General features: G+C 38.0%; 1 protein-coding gene across 1 annotated transcript in view; it reads left to right on the top strand.

The window, feature by feature from the left end:
* The first annotated feature begins 4,608 nt into the window (after nt 1–4,608).
* The window catches only part of LOC108713528 (leptin receptor), a 49,915-nt gene continuing 41,746 nt past the window's right edge, over nt 4,609–12,777 (top strand). The window contains exons 1-2 of the mRNA XM_041590378.1: nt 4,609–4,708; nt 11,892–11,952. Of these exons, the coding sequence (XP_041446312.1) occupies nt 4,706–4,708; nt 11,892–11,952 (64 nt within the window). The 5' untranslated portion in view covers nt 4,609–4,705. The remainder of the gene's footprint in view (nt 4,709–11,891; nt 11,953–12,777) is intronic.

Here is a 12,777-nt window from a genome sequence, read left to right as displayed (position 1 = left end):
AAAGTAGAAAATAGGTGCTGCTTGATCTACAAGCAAATAATTAGCATTAAAATCACCTGTCCTCAATCACTCACAAAGGAAGACCAAAAAATCACTAGTTCTGCAGGTCAGCTGCCAGGTTGTACCCAGGTTTCAGGAGTCATTTTATAGACACTGAGCAAATTTGAGCCTGGGCAGTAACCCTTGACAACCAATTAGATGCTTGTTTTCATTGTTTGTCCTGCACCAGGCTGAGAATAAAGATTTAGTGGCTGCTATGGGTTACTGCCCAAGTGCAGATTTGCCCAGTGTTTATTAATGAGCTCAACTGAGTGCATAATGCACTACCAACTGTTATGCCTCTTTCTTCATATGAGGGAAGGCAAGTTTAGCTGACTAGCACAAACATAATGTAATGCATAGTAAATATGTTGCCACTAGGCCACTGAGACCACTAGGATGTAGAAACTTTAATACTAATTGTTGCCTAGTGGTGCTTGTTCATCCTTTCCCACTGCACTCCCCACAGTACAACAAGAATTTTATGTAACAAATTTTCAAAGCAATATTATTGCATGTTCTGCCTTAGCATGTATTTGCATTGTCATTGATTTACTGTACACATTTCAACATTGATTGGCTTGTAGGAGTAATATACTGACTGGTCCTGCATTTTAAAAGAATCAGTAAATTAATTTTGAGAATTTCATTGACATCAGTAAAATACTACCTATTGCAATGGACAATATGATGCTAACAGATTTTCAGGGATTTCAACAGGGGACATGCAGAGGTCATGTAGTCACCATAATATGCACATACAACACTGAACACAGAGCCTGAAATTTGAATTATGTTCCCCTTTGATGGTTCAGAGAATCAAGTATGGAAAAAGGGAGGTTAAAGGGATACTGTCAAGGGAATTTTTTTTTTTTCAAAATGAATCAGTTAATAGTGCTGCTCCAGCAGAATTCTGCCCTGAAATCCATTTCTCAAAAGAGCAAACAGATTTTTTTATATTCAATTTGGAAATCTGACATGGGGCTAGACGTATTGTCAATTTCCCAGCTGCCCCAAGTCATGTGACTTGTGCTCTGATAAACTTCAATCACTCTTTACTGCTGTACTGCAAGTTGGAGTGATATCACCCCCCTCCCTTTTCCCCCCAGCAGCCAAACAAAAGAACAATGGGAAGGTAACCAGATAACAGCTCCCTAACACAAGATAACAGCTCCCTGGAAGAACAGCACTCAATAGTAAAAGCCAAGTCCCAGTGAGACTGATTCCATTACATTAAGTAGGAGAAATAACAGCCTGCCAGAAAGTAGTTCCATCCTAAGGGTAAGGCCACACAAGGAGATTCGGGGAGATTTTGTCGCCTGGCGACAAACTTGTTCATTAATGACTTAGGGGAAGTAATGTATCAGTGTTTGCAGATGACACAAAATTATCCAGCCCAATTAATTCCATCCAGGATGTGGCATCCTTGCAACATGATCTTGACAAACTGGCAATCTGGGCAGCTAAGTGGCAAATGAGATTCAATGTTGATAAATGTAAAGTCATGCACCTGGGATGTAAAAATATCCAAGCCACCTATACCCTTAATGGGACTGCACTAGGCAAATCCATTATGGAAAAGGACCTTGGAGTCGTTGTAGATGATAAACTTGGCTGTAGCAAGCAATGCCAGTCAGCAGCATCAAGGGCAAATAAGGTCTTGAGCTGTATTAAAAGGGGCATAGAGTCATGGGAGGAGGGGGTCATTCCACTGTATAGAGCACTTGTAAGGCCCCATCTAGAATATGCTGTACAGTTTTGGTCTCCATCACTCAAACAGGACATTATTGTATTGGAGAGGGTACAGAGAAGGGCAACTAAGCTGGTTAAAGGTATTGAAAATCTTAGCTATGAGGAAAGACTGGCCAAATTGGGGATGTTCACGCTGGAGAAGAGGCGCTTAAGGGGTGATATGATGACTATGTATAAATATATAAGGGGATCATATAATAATCTCTCTAATGCTTTATTTACCAGTAGGTCTTTCCACCTGACACAAGGTCACCCATTCCGATTAGAAGAAAAGAGGTTCCGTCTAAATATTCGGAAGGGGTTTTTTACAGTGAGAGCCGTGAAGATGTGGAATTCTCTCCCTGAATCAGTTGTACATTAGATAGCTTTAAGAAGGGGTTGGATAGCTTTTTAGCAAGTAAGGGAATATAGGGTTATGGGAGATAGCTCATAGTCCAAGTTGATCCAGGGACTAGTCCGATTGCCATTTTGGAGTCAGGAAGGAATTTTTCCCCCTCTAAGGCAAATTGGAGAGGCTTCAGATGGGTTTTTTGCCTTCCTCTGGATCAACTGGCAGATAGGTAGTTAAAAAAAAAAAAAAGGTTGAACTCGATGGACATGTGTCTTTTTTCAACCTTACTTACTATGTTACTTACTATGTATGTGACTAATCGCCTCGTCTTTTGAGCGACTATCTCCCCGAACTGCCTCAACATTTTTCCCCATAGGCCCTAAAGTGCAGGCACAAGTCACATGACTGGGGCAGCTGGGAAACTGACAAAATGTCTAGCCCCATGTCAGATTTCAAAATTGAATATAGAAAAATCTGTTTGCTCTTTTGAGAAATGGATTTCAGTGCAGAATTCTGCTAGAGCAGCACTATTAACTGATGTGTTTTGGAAAAAAACATGTTTTTCCATGACAGTATCCCTTTATTTTTAGCACATTTTCCTGGATAAACCTTGTATGCTAAGACTGTATAGGGCCATTAACTTTTTTCTGTGTGCAATTGGGTAATGCCCTACCCTCACCTCTTATGCCTGGAGTGCCTTAAAGGAGAAGGAAAGCTACGGAGGCATTTTATTGCCAATATATTAGCTGCAATAGTGCAAGCTAGAATGCTATATTTATTCTGTAGAATGTTTTACCATACCTGAGTAAAAAGCTCTAGAAACTCTCTGTTTGTTTAGGATAGGAGCTGCAGTATTAAGGTGGTGTGACATCACTTCCTGCCTGAGTCTCTCCCTGCTCTGGGCTCAGATTACAGCAGAGAAGGGAGGGGCGGGGGAAGAGGAACAAACTGAGCATGCTCTTGCCCAGGGCAATGAGGTTTAAGCTGAAGGCAGGAAGTCTGATACAGAAGCCCATGTGTACACAATAGAAGGAACGAAATGCAGTGTTTCTTTTGACAGGGTAGTCAGAGCAGCACTACTTTGGGGGTTTACTGGTATATTTGGATGGACCTTTCTGATAAGGTTTACTTAGTTTTAACCTTTCCTTCTCCTTTAAAGGGGTTTTTCACTTTTGAGTTAACTTTGGGTATGATGTAGAGAGGGATATTCTGAAACACCTTGCTATCGTTTTTCATTTTTTATCATAGTTATTTTGCCTTTTATTCAGCAGCTCTCCAGTTTGAAATTTTTGGTTGCTAGGGTCCAAATTACCCTACCAATCATGCATTGATTAGCAGGGTCGGACTGGGGGGCCCGGGGCCCACCGGGACTACTGTCCAGGGCCCCCCCGACCCCCTCGACCCCCTACCGTGATGCGCACTGCACACCTTCGTGACAGCATGCTTCGACGCTCCTTCTTGAGAGACGCCGCTCAGAGCTCTGTATGTTGCTGCGCGCATGCGCAGATGGCGCAGCGCGGCGCCTAAAGAAATCTTTTTTTTTTTAACAAAATGGTCGGGAGAGGGGTCTGGCCCGGCGGGGGCCCATTAAGGGTCGGGGCCCACCGGGTTTTTTCCCGGTTTCCCGCCGGGCCAGTCCGACACTGTTGATTAGAATAAGAGGGCGTGAATAGAAAGACAAGTTAGAAAAAGTAGCAATAACAATACATTTGTAGCCTTACAGAATAAATTTATAGCCTTATATTTGTTTTAAGATGGGGTCAGTGACCCCCATTTGAAAGCTATAGCTGTAGTCAGAAAAAGAAGGCAAATAATAAAAAAATATAAAAACATATATAAAAACATAAATAATGAAGACCAATTAAAAAATGTTTCTTAGAATTGGCCATTCTATAACATACTTAAAGTTAATGTAAAGTTGAACCACCCCTTTAAGGTATGGTGATTCAAATTACAGAAAAAAGCCAGTCCTAAGCATTTCTGATAATAGATCCTTTACCTGTTGGCAATTTTCTTATACGTCAAACAAGACCAGCAAGCATAATTTCATACAATATACCAAAAAGTTTATTAGGTATATAAATGCACATTACCTATAAATAAACATACCGTAATTAAAGCAAATCCATCAATAAAAAGACCGGAAAAGCTAAAAGACAACATTCAGGGCAAGGAAAAAAGAAACAATGTCAGATTATATACCTGTATATATTCACATGTTTTCATATACAGTAGGTGTGTTATCAGGTAATTGCTACATTACAGGGAATAACTTTATTCTTTGAAGCTGCCATGTAAGTCTAAGTAATTCTGAATATTGATGTATTTACAGAGTTTTCTCATGCCCTCTTATTGTCAGCTCTGCCTACTTAGTTTACCCCTGGATGAACATCACATTATGATTCACCACTGCAGCCATTAAGTCAGCTTGTGTGCCCTCCCCTGTATGTGGAAGCAGCAGTGGATATACATGGGGGTGTGACACACTCTCACACAGCAGTCACATCTGCAGCAGCAGCAGCTCATACTGACAGAAGGCAGCAACTTCTCACACTCCCGGGCTATTGCTGAGGAGTCCACAAGATGGTAAAATGCATGTTATCTCTATTGTTATACCCAGGAATCAAGTGATTTACAGCTACAGCTGAATGTGTTTTACTGTGGTTCAAAATCTTTTACACAATATAGAGAGAGTGATTTTAATTCTACCAAATTAGGTGTAGTAAGTAAGTGTTTCTCTATGACCATTACTGTGCCGGGCACAGAGTCTATAATCTGCAGAAATGATGTGATCCTATTAATGCTTTTGGAATCACCTTCTGTATTTTGAAGCCTAAAGTTAAACTTTCTAAACAGTGAAGTTGCTCTGGGGCTGGCGTGTATGTTTTGAGGAACTCCATTGCTTTGCAGTTTGTTAGTTGACAACCTCACATATCAGCTGTGATCGTTGTTCTTAGAAACATCACCATTCTGTCTGCAGATTCTCTGTATTGTTGTGTGGGGATATTTATGTCATGTAAATAATAATTTCTAGTGGCACACACTCATTTCAAGTATATCTTTTAGTAATAACCTGTTTGTTTATATAAGGATCAAGAATCCTGCTGATCAGCATGGATAGATTTATCCCTGTTCTCGGATACTGATGTATTACTTATTGTCTCTTAACTTATGTAAAATTGCACCTTTTGCAGGTTGAATAGATTTGCCATTACAGAGAAAGCAAACATTTATAACAATTAGAATAACATATTGCTCTATAGCTCTTCATATGTACTATAGGACAAGCTATTAAGACAGGAGAGGATCTGTGCTTTCTCTGCATGTGCCTAATAAAAAAACATTCTTAGGGAAATCGGAAGGACTTATGTGAACAAAGTACAGAAATTGCTCCTAATGATGTGCATTTAGATGTGCCTAATAACATACCTTTTTACTTTAAAGGGATTCTGTAATACTTTTTATGGTTTATTTTTTATTTTTAAATTACACTGTTTACACTGCAAATAATTCACTCTACCATTTAAAATGTTATTCTTGAAGAAAGAAATGTATTTTTTTTAATGGTAATATTAGTGTGGAGGCAGCCATCTTTTGAGCTTTGAAAAGGAACCAGCACTTCAGAATGGAACTGCTGAGGCAGCTATTTCTCCCCTTCTCATTGAACTTTAATACGACCCATGTCGTGCTCCCTAGCCCCACCTATTTGTAGACATGAGAATAGCACCCAAGCAGGAAAAAAGCAGGTTTTTGGGAGAAGGGAGAAGGGAAAACTTAATGCAATGCAAACGAATCCTTCAGCAGAGGCATCAGATAGCTGCTATCAGGTTAGCTGCCCATTGTTCTGTTGACTGCCATTGGCTGTTGTTTGGCTGCTGGGGGGGAGAAAGGTTGGGGGTGATATCACTCCAACTTTAAGTGCTTTAAGTGTAGCAGTAAAGAGTGACTGAAGTTTATCAGCACAAGTGATATGGTTGTGGACACCTGGGAAATGGACATCAGGTCTAGCTCCATGCCAAATTTAGAAATTTAAAATATCATAACAAATGATAACAATTAACCTGTAGCAGTGGACAGCTTAAAAAAGATTCTGGGTTGTTTTATTTAAAGAAAAATGTACTGTAAATGGTTTTGTTATATTAGAGACACAAGACTGGGGGTCTCCTGTGTCCTATCAACTGAATAGTAGAGACCAAAACTCATAAGCACTGATACAGCCAGGACGATTGGTTTACATAAGTTGTGTAATTGACTCTTTCATTTTGGATCTTATTTACCCAGAGGAGGAGGCTATATTTTGCAATATAGTATGCCCAGTTCACTTTAGGCTAATTCCACACATTTTTATAAGAAAGATGTGCTTGGATCTGCTCATGTTTATTCATTGGCGGAATTGTGGTGCTGATGCATTGCATCATTACAGTGGCATAATTACGTAAACATAATGATGAAAGGCATCATTAATAATAAAGTAGCATGCACCACATCATGACGGCACCACTGGTGCCATCTTGAAAACGCAGGGTATATTAGCCATGTGTGGTAGCTACCATTGCATTTGCATTGCAGTCATGGGTACATGGAGATGGTTGGTAAGATCTTAAATGTGCTTTACAAATCGTAACATCTGTGACATAGAATCTTATGAACATCTTGTAAACCTTCAAAAGTTGTACAACACTATCAACATTCTTTTATTAGTTTACTTGATCTTATCAATAACTGCACTGAGACTTGACACTAGTTTTGAAATAACACGCTTAATTGCTCATGGCTAAACAAATTCTCAAAAGAAAAAAGTCTATTGTACAATAGTAATGTTTTGTAAGCAATGGATTGTTATTCTGCAAACATGTATTTGCAGACGATAAAGAAGAAAATGGGCTGCAAAATTAAGAAAGGCTATTATTTCTCAGTGAACATTTTATACTCTGCGGGATCCTTGTAGCAAGGCCGCCTAGGAGACTTTTCTTCATTATAGAGAAAAACACTCAAGCATGGCTGTCTAAAAAAAGTGGTTCAGTCTGTTCCATACACCTTCTATTATCATCCTGCATTGTCTGATCAATAAAATTAGTATTTAAAATGAAGATGAAACCTGTGTATGTAGATTTTGCTTAAACATTAAACTGTGAACACAGAAGTTTATAATCCCATCAATAATATTTTTAAAAAAATAATAGTTTAGATTCAGATGCAGAACATAACTAAATTATAAGTCTTGGTATGATGGTAGATAGTAAGTACTAAGACTTTGGTCATTTATCACAAAGGACATGGTACTGTATCATCTTTTGCCAGCTCCATGTAAATATGCACACTAAAAGTCTTATGTGTGGGAAATAGAACAATCGCCAACACCTTTGTTAAGGCTTTAACACCCTTGTTGATTAGAGCTGGTGATTGATATTGTTCATTGCAAGAAAATTAAAGCAAAATCAAAACAAACATTTGTCTAAGCATTAAGTCTTAAAAGTAGAAAAATAAAGATGCAGAATTATATCCATGTGCATTTCTAGCATTTCTCATTCTGAATTTGCTTATACTATCCAGGGACCATAAAATCACATTTGTGTTTCAAAACACAATATTGATATATTTCTATGGGCTGTGTGGTATTTTCCTTGTATACATTATATTTTAATCCTGAGAAGTTCTGTACACTACATATTGGAATTTTACTTGTTGGTTGATACATATTGATACTATTCTAGGCTTCATTTTTTACAAAGATGGACACACTGTACGATTCATCAGAACAGACTGACAGGGAGCACTGGTGCTTTGCGGCAAAACATGGAGCGACTTTAGATGCAAGTGTCATCAATGAATGGTGCCAATTTGTGCAATGACTGTGGCAACTCAAGGTGTGCTTAATAAATAAGCCCTTGCGTCTCACTTTTTTAGTAATATGAGGATACGTTTTTAGGACCTTTGTGTCTAATCTTTGCTCAATGACTTTTGTTCCAAAATATTTATGTAAAGGGATGAGTAATCGTTGATTTTTGTAAGCCACCCCAGTGTTTTATTTTTTAGTCTCTAATACATATAAAGTTTTGCATCTCTGTTGCTTACATTACCAGTATCATCCCTGCATATTGCATATATTATAAAGAACTGTGCATGAAGTTGCAAAATCGTATTTTCACCATCAAAAAAATGCCTGAAACTGCCTGTGCTGGCTCCCATAGACTTTGGAAAATACCAATCCTCAATGGTTCAGGTGGCTTTTAACTTGACAATGCACACCATTTTTGAGTTGAAAACCACCAGAATGGACTGGGCTATTTCAGGTGTCTCTCTGCTAGTGGTTAATCGACTTAGTATGACATTGTGCGTATGGTAGTAATTAGGTCATAGAAATTGGCAGTACTTCCCACTATACAAATCTTGCTGCCTAAAGCACATGTTGTGATGACAGACAGAAATGCACAACTGAGCTGTATGAAAACATTGTTTTCTACAGTGTAAGTTGTACTGTGGTGTGTGAAATGATTGGCAGGTGCAGGGTTGTGAATTAAATCAAGAAAGGGATAGGGTAGTATGTAGTGCAAAAGAGGGGGCAGAGAATGTGAAAAATATGAGGAAGACATGGGAAGGAAGGAAAATATATGGCAAGGCAAATATAGAAAATCCTCTTGATCGTTGATGTCTTGTTGAACAAAGTATTCATTTTAATGCACCAGACATAAGAATGATCAGTTCAGTTCTACCATCTCCATCCCTTATTATGGGGGAGGGGGCAGGAAGGAAACATGGCTAATGAGACCATGTGGGGAAGGTGTGGTAAAATGTGTTCCTTACATTTACTGGGAGTTAGAGAGAGATGAAAAGAAGAAGGAGATAGTTTGGAAACCTCACATCCCATGTAAGATTGCAGGCAATAGCATCCATTTATTGGGCTCTGATCTGGGGAAGTTGTATATTCAGGCCAATTTTAGTTCTCTAGACTGTATTGTAGGGGGTGCTTATTGTGTATCTGTTTAGGTTTCCCATAGTGGGAAGTTTAATCTTATGTCAATGTTTGACTGCCTTGGCTTGAAGCAGAATAGTTAATTTACCATAAAGTATGACAGCGACCATTTACATCTCAAGCAACAGTCTAACTCATCTCTCTAAAGATAAATAATCATCTACAAAAAACAAATGAAATCAAATGAAATGAAAATGGCAGGGGCACGTTTTCTGGTTCATCAGTTTTATTTAGGAATTTAGCTTAATTTCATATCTATGCTTACAACATACATTGCATTACCAATACTGCTATTCTCAGGCAATGATTCAGAAAGTATTACATCAGGGCAGCCTTCCTGATCTGATATCTGATGCAACAGCATGGGAGCACATATTTATATCAGATGAAATATGGTTCTCTTAAAGGAGAAGGAAAGGTTAAAACTAAGTAAGCCTTATCAGAAAGGTCCATCTAAATACACCAGTAAAACCCCAAAGTAGTGTTGCTCTGAGTCCCCTGTCAAAAGAAACACTGCATTTTCTTTCTATTGTGTACACATGGGCTTCTGTATCAGACTTCCTGCCTTCAGCTTAAACCTCATTGCCCTGGGCAAGAGCATGCTCAGTTTGCTCCTCTCCCCCCTCCCTTCTCTACTGTAATCTGAGCCCAGAGCAGGGAGAGACTCAGGCAGGAAGTGATGTCACACCATGTTAATACTGCAGCTCATATCCTAACAAACAGAGAGTTTCTAGAGCTTTTTACTCAGGTATGGTAAAACATTCTACAGAATAAATATAGCATTCTATCTTGCACTATTGCAGCTAATCTATTGGCAATAAAATACCTCTGTAGCTTTCCTTCTCCTTTAACTAGATGCTGGTACAGTCACTGCCCTGAATATAACATTTCTCAGTTTAGGAAGTATTTACATTTACATGCAATTTTGTGCCATTCTTTTTATGAAAATATCATCATCATCATCATTTATTTATATAGCGCTGTCAAGATACGCAGTGCTAAATATGTTTTAATATGCCAAACAAAAATATATTGAGGAGTGATATTTTGTGGTGGTATTGTAAGTAATTATTGTAAGTAATTATATAGTTATTTGGGCTGGAGCACACACACAATCAAAAGATTTCAACTGCCTGGGTGCAGGTTATTAATTAATGTAAAGGTACAAAAAAGGAAGGAACCGCACTCACAGGTCTTTTATCAAAAATTCAGTAGTTTATTTCAACGTTTCGGCTCCTAAACTCGAGCCTTCCTGAAGATGGCTTGAGTTTAGGAGACAAAACGTTAAAAATAAACCACTGAATTTTTCACGAAAGACCTGTGAGTGCGCACACACACACACATATATATATATATATATGAACAAGGTAGGGGACCTGTTATCCAGAATGCTCAGGGCCTGGGGTTTTCTGATTAACAATCTATCCATAATTTGGATCTTCATTCCTTTTGAGTCTACTAGAAAATCATGTAAACATTAAATAAACCCAATAGGCTGGCTTTGCTTCCAATAAGGATTAATTATAGCTGAGCTGGAGTAAAGTACAAGGTACTTTTTTATTATTACAGAGAGAAAGGAAATCATTTTTAAAAATCTGGATTATTTGGATAAGATGAATTCTATTGGAGACGTCATTTTCATAATTCAGAGCTTTCTGGATAACAGGTTTCTGGATACCTGTATACAGGTTGGAAAGGGACAGTGACCGAGATTTGAGAAGCTCTATTGGATTTATCCCGATAAAACTCTGCCTACTGAACCAAGCTGGTTCATCATCCGTAAGGCAATTTATTATTTATTATATTATTTATTATTAAAGTATATATTGAAACTGCTTATCAGTCAGTGCTCATCAGGGCTCTGCAGAGCTCAGGAACACCCTGGATGCAACTTAGGGGGTGCCATTTGCCCTTCATAGTGTGCTAGTAATTGCATTTTGTGTCACGGTACATGACCCCTATTTTCTTACACTTCTCTAACTGCACTAGACCAATCAAAGAAATTGGTGGCAACAGGTTAATTATTTGCAATGATACAGATTTGCTCATGCAGTAACACGTAGCAATCAATTAACAATTAGCTTTGATCAGTCTACTGCAAACTGACTTCTGTAGGGCAATGTTTGATTGATATATCCCTTATGTATGCAGGGAGGAAATTATTAATATTTATTTTAAACTTTAACAATTGGACATTACCAAAGGCATCTTTGTTGTGTTCTCAACATGGTTTAACATTGAGGGTTAAACCTATAACTGGAAAAAGCTTACCTTTGCTACTGGTTTTCTGACTCTGTGTTCTGTCACTTCATTTTAATGGTCCCTCCTCCATGTGCATGTTGTGTGTTTTTCATGTTGCCCATTTATAGTGCGTCCAAACCAACACAATGGCAGCATTTAGAAAGGAAATTGTAGGTCAGTTTAACATTAGTGATTTTCTGGTTTCACCTTAAAATGACCCATTGCTGTTTTCTGAATAGTCCAAGTAGAATTAATTAGTATCATTTTATCTTCCACTTATAAACATACATTTAGAGCACATTTAGACAATTCAAATAACATTTGTGTCTTGAACTTGGCAAAGGAACCAGCAGCTCATTAAAAGCCAGTGCATGAGTTAGAAAGGTTTTTTGTTTGTTCCTCTTATAGCTCATTTGCAGTTTAAAGAATGAAGCTTTAAATCAATAAGAACTTACCCTGAGAGGAATGATAATCTTATCCATGAATAAAGAGGAACACAAACGTTTGCCAGTCATGTTTAAAACAGCTGTTGTTAAGGTTTTGTTTTCTTTCCAGGCAAACTGTCCAAAACAGGATATATTTTGGCATGGGATATTGACCTTTTTTCTACTCTTAGGTAAGTTTGCCATATTGCTTTGTCATTGTGTGCAATAAAATAAATAAGACGTATTGTACCTCATTGTTCAATAGACTATCCATTCCTAAAAACTAAAATAATACAGAGGTCTGTTCTTATGCAGGCTGGGGGCCATAAAAATAATTGGACAACCTTGTTAGCTCCAACCCCAGCTGGTGACCTGCAAACACAGTGTTACTTTTAAATATAGGTGGGAAAATAGTTATTTGAACAATGACAATCACAGAAACACGTGCACTAGTTTAAGTAGAAAACGACTTATACTCGTAGTGAGTCTTTTCATAATGAAAGATAAAATATATAACATTTCTTATAGAAGATACATCATCATGCTATTGTGAAGATGGTTCCATATAAGTCAATGAGTACATTTTTATATGATTTGCTGCTAGGCAAAGTTAAGTGCTTCCATTATTCACTCAGGCTCCAGGTATTTCATTCTAGGAGAGTCTACTTCATCAGTACTATTAGTGCGTTATTTAGACAAATCATCAAGTTGCTATGAAATTTAGTTGTTTAGAGCCCTTTGCAACTTGACTATTAATTACTCTTTTATTCGCCAGCTGCATCCTCCATATGGTCTTTGCCAGGCCCAACCGTATGACCTTCAGAGATGTAGTCTCCTGTAAAATATCAAAAGAAAAGTGATGCTATACAGTATGTTTTGTTAAAATGGATATATATTTAAATTGGTTGTTGAATCCATTTATTTAATGATGCACTGCACATTCATTTGTTAGGGTTCTCTGTAATAATTAATGCAGATTGCCCTTGATGACCAATGGTGTAAATAGTTTACTCAAC

Source organism: Xenopus laevis, chromosome 4L, assembly GCF_017654675.1.
Source record: "Xenopus laevis strain J_2021 chromosome 4L, Xenopus_laevis_v10.1, whole genome shotgun sequence".
Lineage (NCBI taxonomy): Eukaryota > Metazoa > Chordata > Amphibia > Anura > Pipidae > Xenopus > Xenopus laevis.
This window is presented reverse-complemented; position numbering and strand designations above follow the sequence as displayed.